At 43.7% G+C, this 27,262-nt stretch overlaps 1 protein-coding gene across 1 annotated transcript in view; it reads left to right on the top strand.

Moving 5' to 3' along the window:
• Nucleotides 1–27,262, top strand: part of TBL1X (transducin beta like 1 X-linked) — a gene marked incomplete in the record, with an annotated part of 495,828 nt that overhangs the window by 456,901 nt on the left and 11,665 nt on the right. The window contains 3 exon segments of the mRNA XM_073616359.1: nt 6,916–7,043; nt 23,172–23,337; nt 24,110–24,211. Of these exon segments, the coding sequence (XP_073472460.1) occupies nt 6,916–7,043; nt 23,172–23,337; nt 24,110–24,211 (396 nt within the window).

Raw genomic sequence — 27,262 nt, 5'->3', positions numbered from 1 at the left:
AAGCACTACAACTCAAACACTTCTTCTCTTGACATTCAGGTCACTTTTGCTAATATCTACTTCCCCAATACCGATCACGCACAGTTCCTGCGCGGACTGATACCCAAACTGCTTGAGTTCACAGAGGGGATGCTCATCCTTGGGGGTGATATGAACTTTGCGATGGATCCCCTGTTGGATACCTCGCGGGGCTCCTCCCATCTCTCCTACGCCAGCCTTAAATGACTGAAATCTGACCTTCACTCACTTCGTTTGATAGACCCTTGGCGCCTCTTCCACCCCAAGGACAGGGACTACTCCTACTTCTCACAAGTACACCATTCGTACTCGAGACTAGATTATCTGCTCCTGTCCCATAAGGACCTGCCAAGGGTTGTAGACTCATCCATAGATATCATCTCCTTTTCGCACCATGCCCCAATACACTTGACGCTTCAAATGGGATCAATGACTAAATCCCCACCTTCGTGGAGATTGAACGAGTCATTGCTACAATCTGCGGAGACCCGCGCTGAGATCCAAGCCAAACTACAGGAATACTTTGCACTTAATGAAGCCTCGGTCCCCAACCCTTTGGTGATGTGGGAGGCGCATAAGCCAGTTATCAGGGGCATCCCGATTAGCATTGGGGCACGTCTCAAGAGGGAAAGAATCCGTAGAACTGAAGAGCTCCTCCTTCAGATTAAGACCCTAGAATGTACACACAAGGCTAGCCTAGCCCGCTCCGTGTACCAGGAGTTACTTAAAGCACGCGAAGAGCTTCGCTTGCTTTTATTGCATAAAACAAAAAAGAGGTTAGCATGGTCACGTCGCACGATGTACGAATTCTCTAACAAACCTGGCTCTCTTCTAGCCAGAGCTTTACGCGGCCACCGCGCCAAAACTTACATCCCCCACATTCTGTCCCCTTCGGGTCGGAAGGTCTCTACCTCAACAGAAATGGCGGAGGAATTCCGTTCGTTCTACAGTGGTCTCTATAACTTAGACAAGCCCCCTTCTGATGCCCTCAACCCCACTGGGGGACCCACCTCACACGAATATTTAGCCTCCTCTGGCATGCCATCCCTATCGGCAGATACCGTGGAAGAGTTGGAGGACCCCATTACGGTGGAGGAGCTAGGGGTAGCATTGGCTAGTTCCAAACCAAAGAAAGCGCCAGGACCTGATGGCCTTACTCCAATCTATTTCAAAACCTTCTTTGAGACGCTTTCTAAACCGCTAGTGGCTGCACTTAACTCGATCACGAAAGGTAACTCCTTCCCCGTAGATTCCCTCAGGGCCTACATATCTCTCATCCCTAAAGAGGGAAAGGACCTACTTCGGTGTGGGAACTATCGACCGATAGCTTTACTAAACACCGACTTGAAACTATTTGCCAAGATCCTGGCGAACAGATTGCTCCCACACATACCAAACCTAATTCACAAAGACCAAGCGGGCTTTGTCCCCCAACGGGAACCCCGTGACAACACAATTAGGGTGCTTAACCTTATACATGCCGCAAGGACCACGCGACGACCCCTTCTCCTGCTGTCAACAGACGCGGAGAAGGCTTTCGACCGTGTGGACTGGACATTTGTTAGGGCTACTCTCGAACACATTGGTCTCCGTGCATCGATGCTCAGCTGGATTTTGTCACTCTACTCCAACCCCACAGCAGCGGTTAGGGTTAATGAAACCAGGTCGGGTTATTTCAACATTCGGAATGGTACCCGACAGGGTTGTCCCTTGTCCCCTCTAATCTTTATACTTACCTTGGAACCCCTGCTTTGTAAGATACGGGCCAACCCTCATGTTGAGGGCTTCCGCAAAACATCTGGAGCCCATAAGGTCGCCGCTTTCGCAGATGACCTCATCTTCTTCTTGGCTGACCCCATTGCCTCGCTCCCCGCTTTGCTTCATTCCCTAAGGGAGTACGGGGCCTTGTCACTTTTTAAAATAAACATGTCTAAATCCTCCATGCTTAATATCATACTGGGCTCGCAACATATCCGACAATTGCGCCTGAAATACCAGTTTCACTGGGCAACTGATACCATTCCTTACCTAGGAGTGGCTATCACCTCAGACCCTGCCGACCTTTACCAAGCGAATTTTGCCACTCTGCTACACAGACTCAAAACAGAACTGCAGCACTGGCACTCCCTCACTTTAACGTGGTTTAGACGCTGTAATGCCATCAAGATGACAGCTCTCCCAAGGATACTCTATCTACTGCAGGCCCTTCCCATACATCTTCCACCCTCTTTCTTCAAGCGAACTGATGCACTTTTCCGAGAATTTGTCTGGTCACACAGGCAGCCACGCATCAAATTACAACTACTCTATATGGCAAAACGTAGGGGAGGGGTGGGACTTCCAGACGTGAGGGCATACTACAGGGCTACACATCTCACCAGATTAATAGACTGGTACTGTCATTCAGAGGCCAAACAATGGGTTACTATGGAGATGGAGGACTCCGGGGGTACGGCCAAGAGTTGGCCGTGGCTCTCCACCCCGATCCCGAAGCCCATTGCCGATCACCCAACTCTGGGAAACACATTGAGAGTCGCCAAAGAAACCTTTCGCAAAACCCTGATATCACCCATTCCCTCTCCCATGGTGCCGATTCTAGGCAACCCGGATTTCTTGCCGGGCTGCCAGGGTCCAATTTATAGATCCCTGTCAGAAGGAAATAGATGGCCACACCTGCACGACTTCCTGGATTCCGATGGCCGGCTCAGAGCGGCCACGGGAATGGAGGATCTGGATCCGCCGTTGGACTTCTTCAGCGGTCTCCAACTGCGTAACTTTATACGCCGAAGCGCTCGGATTCTAGGTCCCCCACGCCCACTTACAGAGTTGGAACGTACCTGTCACCGCAGAGAGCCCGTACGCCACTCTCTATCCTTGATCTACCTTTCTTTGATTGCCCCGGCTGAGGGTTTTGTACCCCCCTTCCTCACTAAGTGGGAGACAGAATTGGGAGCTCATTTTGATGAAGCACAAAGGGAAAAGATCTTACATTTCGCCCAAAAATCTTCTCTGGCCACAAGGGTCCAGGAGACATGCTACAAAATTGTGACCAGATGGTACAGAGTACCATCCACTCCTCACCGGTTCCTCCCGCAGGTCCCAGATCTATGTTGGCGTTGTGGAGCAGGAGAGGGAACAATGTTGCACATTTTCTGGGATTGTCCCAAGATCAAACCTTTCTGGCTAGAGGTGACTGACACGATCGAGCACTTGATGGGTGTTACCCTGGGGGGAGATCCCGGGGCCTGTTTGCTGCACCTCTCTAAAAGCCCAATTAAGAAGTATAAAGCATCCCTCACTATTCAATTACTTAATGCGGCTAAGGCCTGCATCCCTCTATTTTGGAGATCGGAAACCCCACCAACGAAGGTCCAGTGGTATGCCAGGGTTAACGAACTGCGTGACATGGAAGATCTTACGGCCACCCTACATGACAGGGAGGAAACCTTTCGGGAGACTTGGCGTCCCTGGCAACACTTCATCTATTCCGAGGCCTACCTCCGGGAGGTGACTTAGCGTGGACATTCCCCGGTGCGGGGGCCCCGCCTGACTGGGGGGCGACACCGCCACCTTTTTTCCCTACCCCCTTTCCATGCCTTTCCCCCTCTTTCTTCCCCTTCTACTCCCCCTTTCTTCTCTCTCCTCCCTCGTCCCTCCCCTCCTTATTGTTTTCCGAGTCTATACATCTCCCCCTTCCCTCTCCCTCCCTTTCCTCCTGTGTTTTCACACAACCCCCTATACTCTTCCGGCTTAGGGAAGATCTGATCAGATATATTGTATATCATGGACTACATTACATTATGGTAGTTACCCTTTGCCGGACTCTACTGACCGGTAGGGAATATCTCCACTCCTGGTTAGTGAAGAGCTTCTTTCCTAGTTTTTTTTTTTTTTTCTTTGTTTTTTGGTTTACCTTACTATATGTCGATAAAGGACAATTACATGAGTCACCAGTTTATACAAGGCATATCACAGGAATTGCTTGTAAATAGAGTACTAAGATAGTCATTACATTTGACCCTCCCATCCAAACAGGCTCTGCCTTGACCATACAGATTGTTTAATTAAGAAGAATGTATATGTGTTACATCTTTGTCGACAACAGTTTCTGTTAAAGGCTTCTCCTTATTTCTGTTTTACATTATACACAAAATGTCATAGATCTTGATAACATGTACATCAAACTGTAACTTGCACTATTGAAAATAAAGGAATTTAAAAAAACAAAAAAAAAAAAAAACAAACACTTCTTCTCCTCACTCCTACCACCCTCTTAATTTGTCATTTATACCTTTTGAATCACTTTGTGATGGGCATGGCCCACTTAAGCAAATACTCAAATATTTACGGGACTCTCTTCCTGGAGATGCCTTCAAACCCCCCTTTCTTTTTTTCTACTTCTCACTTAAATTATCTATTAGCACCAAACAACAAGTTGCTGGAGATGCAGCAGAGACTCAGAATCAATACTTCACAACAATTTTGGTCCTGCCCAATAATTTGATCTTTTTGGATTAAAATCAGGGAACTCACCCAAAAATGTATTGACTTCTGAATCACAGATTCTTCTTAAAGGGGTTGTAAACCTACATGTTTTTTCACCTTAATGCATCCTATGCATTAAGGTGAAAAAACACCTGGTAGTGATCGGCCCTCTAGCCCCCCGTTTTACTTACCTGAGCCCTAGAACTTGACCCATGGGACACGCTGTCTCTCTGCACAGGGTTCTCAGCTCTTGATTGGATAGATTGATAGCAGCGCAGCCATTCAAATCCAATGATGCGGGGGCCGAGGGGCCAAGCTGAGTCCTGCATTCGGTCTCCTATGGGGGGTTATCTGATGTGGGGAGGAGCCACGAAAGCCGCCGAGGGACCCCAGAAGAGCAGGTTCGGGGCCCACTCTGTGCAAAACGAGCTGCACAGTGGAGGTAAGTATGAAATGTTTGTAATTTTTATTTTTTTTAAAAACGAACCCTTACAATCACTTTAAGGCCCCTTTTATACTTGTGCGACTTTTCCTGCGACTTTGGACATCAGAGTCACATGACAAGTTGTACCCCAAGATTCCCAATGATAACCATTCATATATGTGCGACTTCAAAGTAGTCCCTGTACTACTTTGGTCCAACTTTGATGCAAGTTGAGGTCCGTAGACCTCAAGTTTACACAGGCATTCCTTGAAATTGTGTCAAAAAGTCGTGGCAGTGCGAAAGGGGCCTGAAGTTTACAAGAACTCAATTTTCCACCATTTATTGAACACTGACAAATCCTGCACCCCCTTCTTCTGTAAATCTCACTCTCCGTTGAGTTATGGATGCAGAGGGTAGAAGACATCGAGCATCATTCTCTCTGCTCGGAATTGGGGGAGGCCTACAAAAAGACATGGTTTCACTAGATAGACTTTGCATTCTCTTACACTGACAAAGCTTTGCTGGGTCAAAACACCTGAACTCCTCAGATCCTCTCTCTTCCCATCCTCACTTTTGGGAATTCCTCCCATTCTTGCGTCTTTCCTTTTACCTTACTTGGCTCCTTGTTTATGTCAATCCCCGTATGCACAGGTGGGTTTTAAGGAGCCTGCTTTTTACCAATACAATGAACTAGACCATCAATTGACTCCATGTTATGCCTTATTACGTTTTCGCTGATCCCTGTTGTTCCAGCGTTGTACACTATCACTGCTATCCTTTATCCTTATAAAGTGACAATATATTTTCTGTGTCTTTTTATAAACCCAAAATACATATATATTTTTTTAAATACCATAATTCTAATTCCTGTTAAATTGCTAAAACCCAATTATTGGAAAATCATGGGAAATACCCTCTTTCAGAGGGGGCACACTTCCTTTACAGAAGTATTATTAAAAGTTTACATATTTAACCAGCATCAATAAAAGTTGACAAATTTAAACAAAATTTGAAACTGTGGTTTAATACGAAATACAAGAATACTCACTTAGATTTCTTTTAGGTGTCACTTTCATAATATTAAAACCATATGCATTTACTATAACAGTAGTTATTCCCAACTGTAATAAATAAGAAGAATGTGAAGAATCTCCATGTGATTTCATTTTATGGTTTTCTTGGAACAATACATTTGCTTAAGGCGTTTTCTGCAAAATACTATTGCTAAATATATTCCTGCAGGAAATACAGAAGAAACATATCAGACATGCAGAAGTTAGATTTCTTGGTTTTCTAAATACATGGTGCAATTTTAAATAATACCTTGTTTTTTAAATAAAGGGGTTATTAATAAATAGCATTTTGAACATACCTGTGGCCAGTCTTTTGAATAAAGGACCAATACACATTACATAGCAAGAGGAGTCCAAATAGTGACCATACCAAGAATATGTGCAGTGTTCTCAACTTGCTGTTCTGTCTACCCTGTATTGGTCATGGACATTTGGGTTGTTAGGTACTGTACATACCAGTGGAGGCTGGTGGTCAATATTTTGGGGGCAGCAAACAGAACACCACCCCCCCTCCCCTCCGCGCAGCTCTCAATCTATCGATCAAAACGGCCCCGATTACAGATAGAAGCAACTCATGCCTCTGAGGGCCCTGATTACAGATAGAAGCAACTCATGCCTCTGCCTTATGTCAGCAAAGAGAGATTACACCGTTCACCTTCTATCTGACATATGTAAACAGTAAAGTTAGGTTAGTTAAGTGGCCTTTAGTGCATAGGGAAGCACACCCTCATCTAGTTCTAGTTCATTTTTGCCACAGTTACAGTAAGTGTTATCAATATCACAGGCTTTTGTATACATATTGGAAGCAGTAGCATTATAAAGGAAACCAGCTTGTGAAAAGGAGATTATCTGCAATGAAATTTATTTGTGAAATCTATTCCAAATTTTAATTTTGTTATTTATGACTTGCTGTAGATCTGGAGTATGAAACAAGACATGTGTGTACATGACCTGCAAGCCCACAACAAAGAAATCTACACAATCAAATGGAGTCCGACAGGCCCTGGTACCAGCAACCCAAACTCAAACATCATGCTTGCAAGGTGACTTATAATTAAAATATTACATTTATATGTCACAAAGTAATAAAAACCTGAATGGGACAATTAGTGCTTTTGTACATTTATTATTATGGTTAGAACTATCAAATACATTTTTTAAAACTGAGGTAAGTGAGGTAAATATGAAATATTATGAAAAAAATTCAATAAATAAATGAACTGAAACCGCGCTCTCTATAAAAGTGCAAGTGCAAAAAAATGCTAATACTTATAAGTACAAATAAGTACTAGTATTGTATGAACCACAGACACAACAATTTATATTATATCATGTGTAAGTTTCTAAACTATAGTGTCCAAGTGTGGATTCAACAACACAAAAAACCATAAAGCGAAAAAATAAAAAAATAAAAAAATAAAAAATCCCACTGTTAGGGCTCTTTCACATGGGCCGGATCAGTGAACATCCGCTTGCTCAGCGGGGAATGCTCTGCCGATCCCCGCTGAGCAGGGAAAAAACAGGTCCGTCGCTGCACGCTGTGCAGCGACGCACCTGTCAGAGCGCCGCTTTCCCCTATGGGGGATCGGGTGATGATGGACCGTAGAGTCCGTCGTCACCCGATCCGATCTGAAAACGGATGGAAAAGTAGGTTTTTCCTCCGTTACACTTTTTCGGATCGGAGCGGGTCGGATGTCAGCGGACATGTCACCGCTGACATCCGACGCTCCATAGACCTCCATGGAATGTCCGTTCAGGTCCGCCTAAAAAACTGACAGGTGGACCTGAACAGATAGTCCGTGTGAAAGAGGCCTTAAGTGAAATAGAGTGTTCAAATAAACAGTTCAGATAGACAATTTCTGGATAAAATCTTCTTATATTCGGCAATCATCAAAGAGGTATGTCTTCCACCACCATCACCAGCCACACATCCTACTCATGAGAATCCAATGACCCCCATTACAGGTAGTCAAAAACGCTTTCATGGAAGGTGCCAATGGAAAATCTCACAACCGCGGCTCAATCCAAATACTGTGTGGTCAGGGTTTCTGTGGACCTATGCAGGTACTCGGTGGACGTATTGTGGAGACCTCATAAACAAAGCTTCCCTCAAGACACAAAATAGGGCCCGCACCACCTCCTCATTTTCTTTCAAAGATTCTTTTCAGGATCAGGTTTTTCAGGCGGACCTCATCGAACAGCCCGTGTGAAAGGGGCCTTAGTTTAATTGTTGGGAAATGTGGTGCATTAGATTTATTTATCTATTACAGGTACTTATATAGCGCTGTAAATTTATGTAGCGCTTCACATATACAGTTGTGCTCATAAGTTTACATACCCTGGCAGAGTTTATGATTTCTTGGCCATTTTTCAGAGCATATGAATGATAACACAAAAACTTTTCTGTCACTCATGGCTAGTGTTTGGCTGAAGCCATTTATTAACAATCAACTGTGTTTACTCTTTTTAAATCATAATGACAACAGAAACTACCCTAATGACCCTGATCAAAAGTTTAGTTCTTAATACCGTGTATTGCCCCCTTTAACATCAATGACAGCTTGAAGTCTTTTGTGATATTTGTGGATGAGGCTCTTTAGCTTCTCAGATGGTAAAGCTGCCCATTCTTCTTGGCAAAAAGCCTTCAGTTCCTGTAAATTCTTGAGCCGTCTTGCATGAACTGCACGTTTGAGATCTCCCCAGAGTGGCTCAATGATATTGAGGTCAGGAGACTGAGATGGCCACTCCAGAACCTTCACTTTATTCTGCTGTAGCCAATGACAGGTCAACTTGGCCTTGTGTTTTGGATCATTGTCATGTTGGAATGTCCAAGTATATCCCATGCTGTCAGTGTTAGATGGGCTTTGGTGCCTAGTGGCCTATAAAAGACGCAGGGCACTAGGTCCTTGCGGTTTGAGCTGCAGCTCTTCCCTGAAACCTGACTCGGTGCTTGTATCCTGTTCCAGTGTTTGCTTCCTGACCACGCTTCTATCTCCAGTCCTGACCTTTGGCTTGTTTGACCCTGCTTCCTCCTGTTTGCCGATCTAAACACCTGTTGCCAAACCCAACCTGGACTCTGACTACTCTCTGCCTGCTGTTTATGCTGATTGCTCTTCTGTGTATGACCTGGCTTGTCTGACCCTGCTCCATCCTGCTGTTCTGCATCCGCTACTCTGCATCCACAGCATACCTGCACCTGCTGCTCTGTATCCGCAGCATACCTGCATCTGCTGACCTGCACCCGCTGCCCTGTATCTGCAGCACTCCTGCACCAGCTGTTCCGGCTTCTCATCCAGAGTTGTATGAGAGGTCTCCCTCTGCACATCAGGCTCACACCTAAGGTACATGACAGTATCAAACTGCCATGTTTGAGACTGCAAGAGGGACCTCACCTATGGATGACATCTGCCAGCACCTCGCAGCCCTCACGCAGGCCATAAAGTCTCTTCAGGACAACTACCGTCCAATCGGAAGAACAAATGCAAACCCTGGCCACCGCTGCGAACCCTTCTTCGGTCTCCACTTCTTCCACTGGCGGGTCACCAGTCGCAACTATTACCACAGCCACTGTGATGATGCTACCTCCTGAACCAAGTGTCCCCATTCCAGAGAGGTTTTTTGGGGATCGAAGCAAATTTCGGGCATTTCGCAACGCATGTGAACTATACTTCTCATTACAACCTCAGACTTTTTCATTAGAGGTCACCAAAGTAGGCTTCATCATCTCTCTGCTGCAGATCGAACCTCAGACCTGGGCTCACCATCTGCTTGAAATACGCCATGTAGTTCTGGACTCTTTGTCATCTTTCTTCAATGCGATGGCCCAACTTTACAATGACCCCCAATGGACTTCCACCACAGAGGCTGCCCTCCACGTGCTCCACCAAGGCCGCAGAACGGTCGAGGACTATGTGACTAACTTCAGACGCTGTTGCACGAGTATACTCAATGAAACGATGCATCCCTGCTGCACCAGTTCCGCCTTGGTCTATCCGAACAGTTAAAGGACGAGTTAGCCCGGGTCGGTGTTCCTAATACCCTAGAGACTTTAGTCACCTTGTTTATCCAGATAGACCGATGACTCCGGGAGTGTAGAACTGAAGAGCTACCCAGCATCAACAGTCCAGCTTGGATGTTACCCCGGATACCAGCTCCAGTGTACCCTGCCGCTGCCAGTCCAGTTCCATCTAATCCTGTACCCTTTAACCAGATGTCTGATACTTCTGAACTGATGCAGCTAGGAGTGATGATACATTCTCTGTCAGCTGAAGAACAACTTCGCTGGTGACAGAATCATTTATGCCTGTATTGTGGGGAAGCCGGCAACTATGTTTGCTCATGTCCTGCAAAGCTAAGGTCCTGTCTATTTCTCCTTCCAACTACCCATCTCCTTCTGCCAAAGCCATTCATCTGGCCTTACCCATCTTGTTCCAACTTTCAGGGAGAACAATACCAGTCACTGCAATAATTGACTCTGGGTCATGTAGTTGTTTCATTGATCTGAATTTTGCAGCTCAGAAACACATCCCACTCCAGCCAAAGACTCAAGGACTTTCTATCTTTTTGGCAGATAGGTCTCATATCAAATTCGTAGTAGTGACCCAGGAAACCCCTCCTCTGCTTGTAACTACCTCCACAGGTAATAAGGAACTGCTTGGATGCTATTGTGCCCCCTTTGTTTCCAGTCATCCTGGGCCTACCCTGGTTACAGGCCCACAATCCGCAGATTGATTGGGGGTCCGGGGATATTAAGTTCCAGTCATCTTACTGCCAGCATCACTGCCTGCCTTCATGTCCCAGTACTGGTATTATGCCTGGAATCTGATTCAGAGAAAACATGCAACAGTGCCTGAGCCATACCGTGGATTCTTGCATGTCTCCAGCAAACGGGGGGCTGAAACTCTTCCTCCCCATCGTTCATATGATTGTTCAATCAAGCTACTTCCAGGGGCTGAGATCCCCTTCAGACTAATCTTCCCTTTATCTGAAGGGAACTAGAGGTGCTAAAGGAGTGTGTAGATGAAAACCTCAAGAGGGGGTTCATTCGACCCTCCACCTCTCCAGGAGGAGCAGGAATCTTTTTTGTGGAAAAGAAAGACCACTCTCTTTGGCCCTGTGTGGACTACCGAGAATTAAATAAAATCACGGTCAAGAACTAGTATCTCTCCCCCTGGTGCCTGAACTTTTTCAAAGACTAAGGACTTCTTCTGTATTTACCAAGCTAGACCTGCGGGGGGCTTACAACTTGGTCTGCATCCGCGCAGGGGATGAATGGAAAACAGAAAATGGCCAGGTTTGGCCATTGTGAATATCTGGTAATGCCCTTTGGCCTATGTAGTGCCCCTGCTACCTTCCAACATCTAGGCAATTACATTTTCAGAGACTGGATATTTATGTAGCGCTGGTAGATTTTTTTAATCTGCTGATAGGTTAATCTTGTGGGTTACTTGTTAGAGGAAGCTAGATTTGCCTCTGTTCCAGCTTGGCTGAGTTGCATGCAGTTTCACACTGTGCCAGTGAGTGTCGTTGTCACCATCGGCTGGTGTTGGAAAAGCAATGTGTTGAAGCGTATGAGTGCTCCTCTGTCCTGGAGACAACTCGGTGAAGGTGGTGGTCTGGGAGAGGGTATTTATGGGACAGACGCCATGTTTAGGGGTTCGTTTTCAGCCACCTGCTGGCCCTCCTGGCCGACAGGTATGCGTTAAGAGTACCACCTCGTGGTCCTCCGTTCCGGAGGACCACCTCGTGGTCCTCCGTTCCGGAGGCCCACGTCGCTGCGGCATGTGGGTGGGCCCAGAAGCCTGTCTGGGGCCTACCACAGCAGCAGAGGAATGGTCCTGAGCTGTCTATCCTGAGTGAAGAAGCTGGACAACCGAGGAGATCCCAGGGGAGGACCCGTCATGGAAGAATCATGCAGAGTGCTGGTCTGGAGAGGGGCCTGGTGACTCGGTTGGAGGACGTATCCTGAAGTAATCTTACTGCATAGTACTGCCGGCTTGGCTTAAAGGTTCAAGTACTGTGTCTGACGTTCATTGCAAACCAATACATCCTGTGGCAGAGGATCGTACGGGTTTTATTCCAAACAAGTCTGTGGCAGAGACTTTTGTTCGTGCTACGTACTGGCTGCTAGACAAGTGAGAGAGGTCTATCCAGGTGCGCAAAGATTGAATCCCACAAGGGGAGTGCATTCAACTACAAGTGTTCAATTACTAAGAATGTTCCAAAGAATACTAAGGAAAGGTATTTGAGCTTCCCTGCAATTTTCCTTCTGCCTCTTTCCTGCTACTTCCTTTATTGTTTGTTCATTAAAGCATTGAAAAATCTACTCAAGCGTTAGTGTCTACATCGTCCAGAGGTAAACTCAACGAGACCCTAGACCCGGTGCCGGTGAAACAGAGGTATCAATAGTGAAGGTAACAGCCCGCTTTAAACCAGCAGCTCCACCGAGAGTTAGTGCTACATTTACGTAATTGTCTATCTAGATGACATTTTGATTTTTTCCACATCTCTTGAGCAGCACCGGGAACATGTCAAGAACGTCGGCTCCGTCAGCATGGTCTATATGCCAAGCCAGAGAAACGTGAATTTGAGCGGCAGAGTATTCAGTTCCTCAGCCTAGTAATACCTACAGAGGGATTCAAGATGGATCCACAGAAAGTTACAGCCATTCTGGACAGGCCTGCACCCTCAGACGAGAAGGGGTGCAGCACTTTGTCGGCTTTGCAAACTTCTACCGGGAATTCATCAAGGGGTTCTCTGCCATTATCTCCCCGATTACCTAGCTAACAAGGCAGAATATTCTGTTTCACTGGACTCCCGAGGCACAGGCTGTCTTTGCAACCTTAAAGGGACTTTTCAGGTCAGCTCCTATCCTGAGTCATCCTGCTCCTGCTTTGCCTTACCTCCTTGAGGTAGACACCTCAGAGACAGCGGTAGGGGAAGTTATCTCCCAACCCCAGGGTCTCAAAGACTTAATGCACCCAATATCCTTCTTCTCTCGTAAGCTCTCTCTGGCAGAGAATTACGATGTGGGGGACCGAGAGCTCCTGGCCATCAAGGCTGCACTTGAGGAATGTAGGTATCTGGTGGAAGGAGCTGCGCATCCCATACTCATTTATACAGACCATAAGAATCTGGAGTACCTGAGAGCTGCCAAGCATCTGAGACCACGCCAGGCATGGTGGGCATTGTTTTTAACCAGATTCTCATTTCACATTACCTACCAGCTGGGCTCGAAGAACATCAAACCAGACACCCTTTCTCGTATGTTTGATGATCCAAGAGAAGTGTCAGCTTCAGATACCATCCTATAAGAAGGTAACTTCCTACTTTTCCAAACAAACCTGATGTCTAGCTTGAAGCAAGCTTCAGCAAGTATGCCCGGTCCTCCTGGAACTACCCTGTTACCCAAGGGTGGGTTACTATGGAAGGATAATAAAATCTTTGTGCCAGAAGATATCCGAGTAACAGTGTTAAGTCTGTGCCATGACCATCACCTGGCTGGCCATTTCCAAATACATAAGACCCTGGAGTTAATACAGCGCACGTTTTGGTGGACAGATCTTGAAAAGAACTGCAGGGAATATGTAAATTAATGTGCCATCTGTACCCGAAGTAAGACAGCTAGAAGCAAGGCCTGAGGTCTGCTTAGACACCTACCAGTTCCTGACAGACCCTGGAAAACGATAGCTATGGATTGTATAGTGGAACTTCCCCCATCAGATGGATGCTCGGCTATTTTGTAGTGCTTGACCACCTGTCTAAAATAGCTCACTTCGTGGCACTAAAAAATATGCTCTCTGCCGCGGAAACTGCCCAGGTCTTCATAAAGGAGATGGTAAGGTTACATAGGGTCACAAACGAACATTGTTTCAGATAGAGGGGTGCAGTTCACCTCTTGCTTCTGGAAGGCATTGTGCAAGGTCCTAAAGATCGAACTGTCTGTGTCCTCTGCCTATCACCCTCAGACTAATGGGCAAACTGAGAGGATGAACCAAACACTTGAGTAATATCACTTTTGTCCAAGATGACTGGGTAGCATTACTGCCCTTGGCGGGGTTCACCTTCAACAATGCCATTCACTCGGCTATAGGTCAGTCTCCATTCTTCTCTAACTATGGATTCCACCCAACCTTCCTACCTGATCTCATTCCCAATTCCACGGTCCCAGCAGTTCAGAACATCGTTGATTTCCCGAACCATAACAACAAATTATTACAGTAAGCCATGATCAAGGCACAGGCAACTAATAAAAGGATGTTTGACAGGGAGAGGAGAGGGGAATTGTGCCTTCAACAGGGCGATCAAATATGGCTGTCTACCGCCAACCTCAGGATGATCGCCTCGCAAGGAAACTGGCACCCAAATTCATTTATCCCTTCCTGGTGAAGAGGAAATGAAATGAAGTTTAATATGAACTTTCCTTACCCGACTCACTGAAAATCCACCCAGTATTTTACATGTCACTACTAAAGCCTGCAGTGCCGGATCCCTTCCCAAACAGGGGATAGGGACCACCTGAACCAGTAATTGTTAATGAGGGCGAAGAGTTTGAGCTGGAGGCTGTCTTGGATTGTAGAAGAAGAGGAAAACAGCTTCAATACCTAAGTGGAAGGCGTATGGTCCAGAAGAGAACTCCTGGGAACCCAAGCAGAACGTCAATGCCCAAGAGTTAATCCAGGCCTTCTTTCGCAGCCACACTTAAAAGAGAGCTCTCCTGGGCACCCAGAGGTTGCCCTTAAGGGGGGGCAATTTCAGGGATGTGCTGCCCACATTAGAAGACGTGTGCCAATGAGCATGCTCGAATTACGGACATTGCGCCCGAATGTTAGACACGCTTTCTTGCCAAGTGGCCTATAAAAGACACTCCAGGGGCACTAGGTCCTTGCAGTTTGATCTGCAGATGTTCCCTGAAACTGTTCCCTGAAACCTGACTCTGTGCTTGTATCCTGTTCCAGTCTTTGACCCGGCTTCCTGACCACGCTTCTATCTCCAGTCCTGACCTTTGGCTTGTTTAACCACTGCTTCCTGCTGTTTGCCGGCCTGATCACCTGTTTCCAAACCCAGCCTGAACTCTGACTGCTTTCTGCCTGCTATTTATGCTGATTGCTTTTCTGTGTATGACCTGGCTTATCGGCCATCAGGGCCATTCCTTCAGAGTCCTGTGTCATAAATGGCTACTCCTGTGGCTCTGGCCACTGACACAGCCGGAGTCCACAAACCCAGCAGGAAGACTGGGTGGAGATGGAAGCCTTGTCAGCGGTGACAGCTCGTTGCTGGAAGGCTTTGTTCTAAGGTAAGTTTCACATAATGTGCTAGTATGCAAGGTATACTAGCACATTATGGCTATACCTTGCAGGTTCCAAAAAAAAACACACAGTGGTTTACTACCACTTTAAGGAGGGAAATATGATATAAATGCAAGCACAAAAATCTTTAGGCCCTGTTCGCATTTGGGCAAATAGGAATCGCGGCAAAACACACAAACGTGATGCCATTTCGCCAGGATTTTTTGCGTGGCAAAACACGTGAGAATCGTGGCAAAATGTGCATGTAGAAGCATGCCCGGCTCAGGGCCAAAATGTGGTCCCCAAGCTTCTTTAGTGCGACAAACACTCATAGGGCAGTCCATTCAAGTGAAGGGGCTGCCCTATATGCGTCAAGTGGGAATGTGTGTGAATTGAACCTTTAAAATCCCAAACAGGAACCTGCATTCGCACTAAGCATTATCTGAATGGGGCCTAAGAGAATGGCAGCACAAGAAAACATAGACATCCAGGTTACAAAAATCGGCCTATTATCAACTGTTCTCTGCTCATAGTACATAGATTAGCCAAAGTTTTCTCCCATAATAATCCCACCCGAAATGAACATATTTGATGTGCATGAGAAAATAGGTTTTCCAAGAATAAAATTATTTATAAACAATCGATTAGAATCCCCAAACTGCTCAGCAACTTTATATAGAGTTAGGTCAGCACCCTCTCCCCCCCAGTATAAATAAGCCTTTTCTAGACAGTGGAAAATAAATCGGTTTTAGCTTTTTAGGTAGTTTAGCCACATTCAATTGGGCTAGTTCTGTAATATTAAAGCTGTTTTGTGGCTTATCCTGACTTTATTATCAACTTTACAAAACAAGTGTGGCTGAAAGTGATTAACTACTACTAGCTATACCATGACCTGGATAAATGAGAACCCTCACAATCACAAAGTTCCACTTATTTATAAAGCTGCCCCAGGCATAATCCACAATCAGTTTGTTATTTTTAAACTGGTTTAGAAAATCCTACAAAATGTACTTTATATATAGAACTTACAATTTTATTAGTATTTTCTACCTGCTGTTCAGCAAATATGTAACAGAGGATTAACCACTTGCTACCCAGGCCAATTCTGGCACTTCGCTCCTACATGTAAAAGTCATAATTTTTTGCTAGAAAATTATTTAGAACCCCCAAAGATTATATATGTTTTTTATCAGAGACCCTAGGAAATAAAATGGTTGTTGTTGCAACTTTTTATCTTGCACGGTATTTGCGTAGTAATTTTTCAAACGCTTTTTTTTGGAAAAAAAATGATTAACGCATTTAAAAAAAGAACAGTAAAGTTAGCCCAATTTTTTTGCATAATGTGAAAGATGATGTTACAGCGGGGAAATAGATACCTAACATGTCACTCTTTGAATGGCACCAAACTTCGGTACTTAAAAATCCCTATAGGCAACGCTGTAAATTACAGTTAGAGCTACAGAGATGGTCTAGCGCTCTCGTTTTAACGTTCGCGGCCATACTTCGCAACTGTGGGGTTTGAACGGCGTTTACATATGTGGGCATGACCTACGTATGCATAGCACGCGGGAATCGGGGTGCTTTAATATTTTTTTTTATTGTTTATTTTACTTTTATTTTTCTATTTTGACACTTTCTTTTTATTTTTTTTAATCACTTTTATTCCTATTACAAGGAATGTAAACATGCCTTGTAATAGGAATAGTGCATGACAGGTCCTCTTTACAGTGAGATCTGGGGTCAATAAGTCCCCACATCTCGCCTCTAGGCTGGAAAGCCTGAAAAAAAAAAAAAAAAAACATACTGGCTTCCCAGCCGAGGCAGTGGCATTTTTTTAAATGCAGAGGCAGATCATAACTGCGCCCAGCCCCTGAAAGATCATAGAGATATCCGGGGGCCATCTGGCCCACCGGATTCTCTATGCTAGACTTTCGGCATGGACCGATTCCTTCTCCCTCTCGCCAATCATACGGGCAAGTCAGGAGAAGCTAGTGTCCTGCAGTTCCTCCAGCGTAGGGCTGTGTGGTCAGGGTAGTAGGGGGAAAGGTACCAGGAGTGTACTACTTTTTGAAAATGTTCCCAATGGTTTACACATCTGGAAGATGAGTATGTGGTAGAGAATGCTTTTTTTCCAGTAGTTATCTGGAAAGGTCCTACCCAAGGTTTTTTTACATTTAATAATAGTAGTCATTTTGGAGAAGGAGTCTTGGGCATTATAGATGTGGTAGAATAGGGAAATTCCTCTGATCAGAATAGTAGGGTTCTGGAACAATGTGTATATTGAGGCTGGTACTTCCAAGTAGAAAGGGGTATTTCTTCAGGAAGGTTTGAATTTTAAATAGAGAAAATGTGCAAAGGGGGAGATTAAATCGAGAGGCCAAATAATCAAAGTTATGGAGGGATGTGTCCTGATATAGATCTTTTAGAAGATTAAGGCTTTTTGATTTCCAAAGTTTCAAGTCAAGGCAAGGTATGAAATGTTGGGTTACTGAGATTGGGGCAGGAATTTTACAGAGTGATCCACTAGGTGAGGAGGAAAGAGGGAGCTCTGACCCCTTTCTAGTGGATTCCTGTACTGTTGGGATAGGAGAGGTAGGGATTGGGGCTCCTAATTTGATGGCAATGAGGGCCGATTTGAGGTCTTTGTGTGGAGTATTGCTTGCTTCCATAGGTGTCCAAGATTTGTGGTTGGAAGGGGTCCACCAATATTTAAGCTGGTCTATGACACGGGCTTTGTAATATGCCGTGACATTGGGGACTCCCATTCCACCATGTTTTCTATGCTTTAGCATAATAATGAGAGAGCACCTAGGTGGTTTGTGGTTCCATATGTACTGGTTGAAAATGTTTTTAACCGAGGAAAGGAAGGTGCGTGGTAGGGGGATTTTTAGGGTGCGGAATAAATAAACTGCTGTTGACAGTTCTTGGGTGCTTAAGTGGGACAGTTGTTGGGGTAAAGATTCGAGGAAGGGCTTAAAATTAAATAAATAAAGTTGGGAAGCATGTGCGGTCAGTTGAGATACCAAAAAGAGCAGAGAGTGAGGAGACCAAATAAAAGGGAATTCTCTAGTTAAGGAGGATTGCATAGGAGTAGGGACATTGATACCTAGTATTTTGGATTTAATGACATTCAATATGTAATATGATACGGAACTAAAATCATTTAAAAGTTCCTGTGTCTCAGTCAACAATGTCTTTAGAGAGCATGAGCATGACATTGTCTGCAAAAAGACTTATTTAATGTTCTTTACCAGCTATAGAGAAGCCTGTGATATTATGGTGGGATCTGAAACTCTCTGCTAATGGTTCCATGACAAGTGTAAAAATGATTGCCGATAAAGGGCATCCTTGCCTTGTCCCATTGATTGTGTGTATCGGTTTAGAGGTAATCCCTGAAGTAAGTACATTAGCCGAGGGAGTGGAGTAGAGGGATAGAATGGCTGTTTGTATACCACCCGTTATTCCAAAATTATTAAATACTGTCTTAAGATATCCCCAGTGGACTCTATCGAACGCCTTCTCCGCATCCGAGGAGAGAAGCAGAGAAGGCGTTCTAGAGGATCCAGCCTGTGAGATGAGGTTGATAAGGCATCTAGTGCCATCAGGGGCTTGACGGCCGGGTACAAAACCCACTTGGTCTGGGTGGATGAGGTGAGGTAGAATTTTTTGTAGTCTGAGAGCTAGGAGTTTGGCAAATAATTTTACATCTGTGTTGAGAAGGGATACGGGTCTATAGTTTACAGGACTAGTAGGGTCTGTGGTTTTGGCAGTGTCACTATCACCGCTTTCAACATTTCAGTTGGAAAGATTACTGAGGACGAAGCAAGATCGACGACTGATTGCAAATATGGGGTAGTCTCTTTGGAAAGGTGTATATAGTACTCTTTTGAGAAACCATCATCACCCAGAGACTTACGGTTGGGTAGTTTATTGCTTGCTAAACAGATTTCCTTGGTTGTAAATGGCTGAGAGATAGAATCAAGTTGATCGTTAGTAATGTTAGGGGGTTGCACTTTACATAAAAACGCAATTATAAGCGCTGGTGATGGTTGAGGGGTAGCGGAGGTCGTAGAGGGACTGATAATCTGCAAAGGTATTGGCTATGTCTTTCGGATTAAAAAGGGTGTTATGATTTAGTGGGTGGGTGAGGACAGCTATTCTTTGCTTGATCTGTTTTGCTTTCACTTTCCTAGCTAACCAGGCTCCCGCTTTGTTGTGTAAAAAGTAATAGCTGGCTTTGAGGAATTTAAGGTGGTTTTTATGCTTGTAAAGAAATAGAGACCTCAGCTGCTGTCGATCCTGGAGAATATTTTGTGTAAGACGGGGGTCTGGATTAATTTTGTTATCTCTGTCTTTTAGGGCTATGGAATTAAGCGATTTGTTTGTTCCTCCGTTTTTTAACCTATGAAGCCATTTTCATCAGTACCCCTCTCATATACACCTTATAAGTATTTCACAATGTGAATCTATTGTGATATTCTTGCATTATCTGTTGGCACAGTAGCTTGTCCTCCAAAAGGGAGCTGTTTAGACTCCAGAGTGGAGGGGGAGAGTTGCGGAGTTTGTCATCAAATTCTAGAGTAATCGGGGGTGGTCTGACCAAGATATTGGGCCAATGTCCAAGCTCAGAACAATTTGGAGAGATCTTTTTCCAGTAAAGAAAAAATCAATACGGGAATAAGAAGAGTGTGCAGCTTATAAGAATGTATAGTCCTTTTCTGAGCCGTGGAAGCACCTCCATATGTCGTATAATTTCTCCTTCTCGAGCAGGGGGACAATAGAGTGTATGGGTCTCCTGGCATGGGTAGTGGAGTCCATAGAGGGATCCAAGACTGTGTTGAAGTCTCCACCAGGAATGAGGGTACCTTGTATTAACTCCGAGACTTTGGCAAACAAGGGGGCAAGGAATTTCTGCTGTTTGGTGCTAAGAGTTTACAGGTTGACAAGCATAAAGGTTGCTTGGTTAAGTTTGCAGATAAGAATGATGTATCTGCCTTGGTGGCCTTGAATAGTGCAGATACGAGGAAACATGACTGAGTCCTTAATAGCAATAAAGACACCACAGTCTTTTTTGGGGCCATTAGCTGTATTCCAGCATTGGAAGTTCAATCAAGGGTATTTGTGGGCAGCAAAATGAGTTTCCTGGGCAAAAATGACATCTGCTTTGAGGGAACGGGTTTCCTTCAACAGCTCAACATGTTTAAAGGGGCTACTGAGGCTCTTTGAGTTTATAGACATAAACTTCAAAGGCATAGTAGAAGTTGGTTATTTGCTGGGATAATGCAATGCAAGGATATATTGTAACACCGAAGGTGAGGAACATAGTACCTGTAAGATGGAAACTTAGGGATCCGAGGGGTAGCTCTGCTTAAGATAACAGTAAGTGAGCAGTTCATAGTCATCACGATGGGTAGCAAGTCCTTGATATCAGAGATCAACGTATGTAGTGCAGTCAATAAACCAGGTCCATTCATAGCTGGTGAAGCATCATAGGTGGTGACTAGGTGGGCAGAGGTTGCTAAAAAAAAAATAGATAGAAAAGGAACAAAACCAACATGTGTAAGAAACACCTGACAAACACAGGTACAATGACCAGCTGAAGCTGCTGTGGTAACAGGGGGTAAGCAGACCAATAGTGCAATGCACAAGGTACAGGGAGGGGAAGACAAACCAAACGTTTTGTCTCCATGCCTCACGCTACTGAGGAATCGTAGTGATAGGGAGAGGCTCATTACTGAGTAGGGAGAAAGGATAAGGTCCACTCCGTTTCCAGACATTCTGGGATGGGTTGAGCAGGAGGCTGTTCCTCTGGAGGGAGCAATTGCCATTGTTTGAAGAGTAGAATGCATTTTTCCACACTGTATATAGGGAATAATTTGCCATTCCAGGTGATGAGTAGCTACGTGAGGAATCCCCAGCGGTATACGACACTATTGTTGCGCAGAAACTTTGTGAGTGGAGTGAGCTTCTTTCTGTTCAATGCGGTCTGTTGTGATGTATCCGTGTATAAGGAGATACCAGTAAAGTTGTCTGGGACTGCTGGGTTTTGTTTGGCCACCGCCATGACTCGCTCTTTCACATGATAATAGTGAATGCGTGCCAGAGTATCTCTGGGTGCCGTGTCAGGTAGAAATTTTGGTTTGGGTATGCAGTGGGCCCTGTCAACGCATAAGTCAATATCATTTAGAGACAGTATGAGGGCTTTCATGAGGCGTTGAACAAAACTGGTAAGTTCATTGGGTGGAATAGATTCAGGAATTCCTCTGAACTTAATTTTATTCCTCCTCGAGTGGTCTTCTAAATCCCCTATTTTATTTTGAAGGGGCTGCATCTCTGATTCCTGGTCAGTATGTGCGTCAACGAGGTCATTGTGAGCAGTATAAAGATCTGCCGTTTTGGATTCTAGGTGCTGGGTTTGGTTAGTGAGAGTTTGAACAGTATCGTTTAGAGAAGCAAACATATCTGAGAAGTCTATAAATAGGGTTCTTCTGCATATTTTTCATAGTGCTCTCTGATATGGCTTGGTCTGTGGCTGGGAGCACATCAATCAAGGGTTTTGAGTGCATGCTCTGTGTGGAGGTCTGTGAGGTGACATGCTGCAGCTCAGGGGAGAGCTCCTCTCCCTCCCTGTCTGTCGCACAGTGCCGCCGCAGGATAGAAGTCCGCGAGGCGCTCGGAGGCTTGGACATGTCTGCTCAAGGTGACCGCCGAATCAGTGAGTGATTTCAGGGTTCAGGGAACCTCTCCTGGGCCGTCGCTGTGCTGTTGCTAAAGCGTGAGGCAGTAGGAGCTCTCAGCTATGCGGCCATCTTCTCCGGCGGCCGGACACGCCCCCCTGCGAGTATCCAATTTACATATCTGAAATACCTCCCTTCTGCAAAGAAGGGACAAACGAATCAAACGATCATTGCCCCAAGCCGGGCAATCAACACCACTATAGAACCCTACAGTCTTGGGTAATCCATGAGAAACACTTGCTACAGTTCATTATTTATTTATTTCACCATTTTGTTCAACGTTTCTACATTCTGCACCTCAGCAGTGCTTTCTAGGTCAAACTTATATTTAAAAAAGTAAAAAATGGTTTAACAAAGCAACCATAAATGACTAAATTTGGCAAAAAATTAAAATAATGAAATAGAATCTTTATTAAGATTGATGCTTTTAAATCAGGATTCTGACTTAAAGGGTTGATCCAACCAAAAGTGATATGTTAGTTATAAATGTAGCCTGATAATTAACCAATGGTGAACAGTGTTCTGTCCACCTGAGGATTACGTTTTCTCACCCAGATTTACAACCTTCTGTTGCATTCCATAAAACAAACAATACATTTAAAATCCATCAAGGAGAGTGTGACCCCTCATAATGACCACAGCTGGTGTGCAGACCCAGAAAGTCCAGCACCTATATATTATCAATAGAGTAATATAAGAAACTGTCAAGTGGATCAAAGTGTATGTGTAGCCAATTTTTTTTTTATTATTTTGGATAGAATATGGAAGGGTTAGAACCCCTGTCAGGTTTTTTTTGCTGTCTGTATGTCATTGTCATTTGCTGTCTGTATGTCATTTACCAAAATCTGGTGCATCTCTGCAGAGAAACCAATCAGCGTCCAGGTTTTTTTGTCAAAGCTTAATTGAACAAGCTGAAGTTAGAAGCTGATTGGTTTCTATGCAGAGCTGCACCAGATTTTGCACTCCCCAGTTTTAGTAAATCAACCCCATTGTCTCTTCACAATTACATTGAAATCAGAAAAATTTGGTGAATCTGGCAAATTTGTTATGTAGTATATTTTAGTTATGCAGTATTGCAGACTTTTTGTAATCAAATAAATACAATAGTTCCTGATTTTAGTTTTTTTTCTTCTCTTTTATGTCATAGTGCATCTTTTGATTCAACAGTCCGGCTTTGGGATGTTGAGCGCGGTGTCTGTATCCATACATTAACCAAACATCAAGAACCAGTCTATAGTGTAGCCTTTAGTCCTGATGGAAAGTATCTGGCTAGTGGGTCCTTTGACAAATGTGTCCATATATGGAACACTCAGGTAAGTCTACCAATCAAATATATTATAAAATGTATTCATTAATGTATTTGTATCTTGAACCAATAACACAACTGATTGGCCAGACTCAGTGGATGCGTTCTACCTGTTGAATGGCCGTTTGCCCTGCTAGCTAAATCCCTATGATTGCCACTTTTGTTATTTTAATAGTTCAGGAACTAGACCTGTGAAAATATATGCCAGACAGTTCAAGCACCATCCTGTCACTGAGCACTATGCAATCTCTCATACGTACAATGGAGCATCATGGCAAAAGCCCCAAATCATATAACAGTGGGCCGCAGTCCCACCCAGGAGCATATGTGAGAAGAATGGTATATTCAGTGTAAAGCTTAACACTGGGTTCCACAATATAATTTTTAGACATTTGGTTGCCATTAATATGAATTCTTTTAAAATATACCATATAGTAATATCTTCTCATCTAGTCTGGAGGCTGGTTCATCATAAGCAGAATGTCCCACTACTGAGTGGTCACCAAGTTTATAGCTGTACAGATTACAGGCTGTTACAAAGTAGTTTTTTTTTCTAAACAAAAGCAACCCAGCTGTAAAGAAAACTAATTTTATATAATATTTGGTCTGCCTTTTCCAACAAAACCTTGACTTCAGCTTTTAGGCCATTTTTTCTGATTTTAACACTGCAACAATTTTCTTATTGACTCAATTTGTCTTATTGATATAAATAAGCACTTTCACATGTTGACTGGAGTAACAAATTCACTTAAGATATATCTGCCTGTTGTTTCTTCCAGAATGGCTCTCTAGTACACAGCTACAGGGGAACAGGAGGAATATTTGAAGTTTGTTGGAATGCCAGAGGTGACAAAGTAGGAGCAAGTGCCTCGGATGGATCAGTGAGTATCACTATAGATGTCACTGTCAATTTTTGATGAAGCTTACAGCATATACTGCAAATGTCACTCTAGTGTCATACCTACCACCATTTAAAAACAACATATTACCACTAGGTCGCCAGTTCTCAACCATGGCACTACCTGCCTGGAGTATGCATGTTCTCCCTGTGCCTGCGTAGGTTTCCTCTGGGTACTCTGGTTTCCTACCAAAGACGTGCTGGTAGGTTAATTTGATTCTGGCTAAATTGGCCCTAGTATGTGTATGTATGTGAGTTAGGGACCTTAGGTTGTAAACTCTTTGAGGGCAGGGACTGATGTGAATGTACAATATTCTGTATAAGAAAAACGCTGCAAAAATGTATTTATTCATTACCTATAAAAAATAAATAAAATAAATTATGACAATATCCTGTTGAATTGCTGTGCCCTAATACAGTATATATGCACAGTGACTAAGTGGTTAGCACTCTGGCCTAGCAGCACTAGGTTGTCGGTTCAAATCCCAACTACCCCACTACCTTCACAGAGCTTGCATGTACTCCCTGTGCTTGTGTGTGTTTCCTCTGGGTACTCTGGTTTCCTCACACACTCCAAACACATGCTGCTAAGTTAATTGGCTCCTGTCTAAATTGGCCCTAGTATGTGTATGTATGAATACGAGATAGGGACCTTAGATTGTAAGCCCCTTGAGGGCAGGAAATGATGTGAATGTGCATTATACTACGTGTGAATTGATGGTGCTATGTAAGTACCTGTAATATATAATGTAAATAAATAAATGTAAATAAATAAGTTACACATAACACTGTGATATTAGCAGCTAACAGTAGAGGGCAGCAGATCCCTATGCCTGCATAAGTACCCTCATAGCACGATCATTCTAAGTTTTTTAAAGCGTATCTATCACAGAAATGAAAATGTAATTTAGTAGACCTCAGATGTGGCTGCAATAGTTTTCTTTTTAAGGTTTTTTTCTTTTTTTCCACCTGGTGATTCTGCCAGTAACACACTTGAGTCCGAGGATGACAACACTCACTCACCCTTCTGTATCAGGATAACAAAAACAAGAGGCTCGTTGTTAGAGTTTACATACACTTTAATGAATAGTGTACATCTTAAAAAATGACTTTTGAAATTAAATTTAAAGCGTAACTCCACTTTTGTTGAGAAAACAACATTTTCCCCTAGGTGATATATGTACATTGCAACAATTATAACAAACGTTGTTGCAGATTCCTAGTAAGAATAATAAGAAAAAACACTGCGCTAACTAGTGACAAAAGAAAAAAGCAGCTACATACATTGTGACAAGCAAAACCATGAAAACTGTATAAAAAATGTAGTGCATATAAATATAGGTATGTGTTGCTCCCAGAGACCACAACCTATCACAAGGTGTGGTAAATGGAGCAAATAAAAATAGCAATCAGTGAGTCAAAAGAATAATTGGTAAGTAAAGACCAAAGTCTCTAAATATGTATATAAAGAAAGTCTCTAAGAAGTGGTGGATGTTCAGAATGTTGAAAGGAGACTTGGAAGAGACTTGGAAAATCACTCCATGGACACCTCCTCAACTCACAATGGCATCAAAATGGAAAATGGTAGGCGTAAACTCTTACCGGATCCAGTGGACTCCCCTCTCTTAGACATGGAGTCATGAAGGCATGGTGCCACCCAGGGCATGTGGAGCGATAACCGGACTGTCAAAGTTAGAAGGTAAGTGGTTCACCGATGTTGACCTGGTCCTCAGATGGATGTGCCCGGTAGGTGCAGGTTGGATGATGGCAGTTGGGATGCACAATGTGTGATGGAGATCAGGCATTCATTTCTTTTATGCAAAGAGAAAAATAGAGCCTCTCCATGGTGCAGATAAAAAGGTATCTTTTATTGCTAAAAAAACGGTACATATATAAAAAGTGATCACAAAAGTCAAGGGCAACATAAGAGATGGTGTGGAATCCGACGCGTTTCGACCCATAGGTCTTCTACTGGGGCATATCTTTATGCCCCAGTAGAAGACCTAAGGGTCGAAATGCGTCGGAGTGATTTTCCAAGTCTCTTCCAAGTCTCCTTTCAACATTCTGGGAGCAACACATACCTATATTTATATGCACTACATATTTTTTACAGTTGCAGATTCCTACCTTTTGTCATTCTGAAGAAATCACTGTTTGTTCCTCTGTGGCTCTGTTCTGAGTCTAATTGGAGTGGTTTCATAATTATCAACCAGATGTGCACCTGCAGGGCCCTAATGAGGAAATCTGCTGTGCCTGTATCCCTTTAGATACTATTGGGAGTATCTCACCAAAAATGACATTTTTGTTGCAGGGGATGCCTGAAATCTGACTTGTATCTTAGGCAGACTTCTGGGAAAATTGGTGAGCCAATCACATAAGAAGGAAATGATGTTTCTGTGGTGTGTTCAGTACACATTCTGTGTACAGAACACCACCAGGTAGCTATATTGTATTGCATTTTCAGAAAATTACAGAGCTGCAGATTAAAAAGGAAAGGTCATTTTTAATAACATTAAATTACAATATGACTTGTGTCACAATTGTATCTGCTATATTATTGTTTCTTTATTTGCTGTTTTTTTTCCCCACGAGAGTGGAGTTACCATTTAACATATTAACGCCTATATGAAATTTTAGTGTATGGTGTAAAACTGTACCTGTTATTAAACAATCCTGAATGTTTAATATGTTCAGAATGCACCATTCTGTATACCAAGAGAGTGCCTGCCATTATTAAGTGTATAACCACTTAAAATATCCAGGACACTAAAACCCTAGGACAAATGACTATCAGCCCTTAGCCATAGTTCCTATCCTCTTTATGGTGGTATATATATATATCTTACTGTAATAGCTTTTTAAGAAAGATGTCTCAGGGATCACTATTTTTTGACATATCTTAGAAACAGTAGTCTTCAGAAGCTCTTCATAATGCAGACACTGACAGTGCTATTTTCAAAGTCGAGTACTCTGGTTATGTAATGTCCTCATAAAGATTTGAAAAGTAATGTAAAAGTGCTGCATTGACAAAATG

This window comes from Aquarana catesbeiana, linkage group LG02 (assembly GCF_042186555.1).
Source record: "Aquarana catesbeiana isolate 2022-GZ linkage group LG02, ASM4218655v1, whole genome shotgun sequence".
In the NCBI taxonomy this organism is placed as follows: Eukaryota; Metazoa; Chordata; class Amphibia; order Anura; family Ranidae; genus Aquarana; species Aquarana catesbeiana.
The sequence above is the reverse complement of the archived record's forward strand: the minus strand, read 5'-3'. Positions and strand labels throughout refer to the sequence as shown.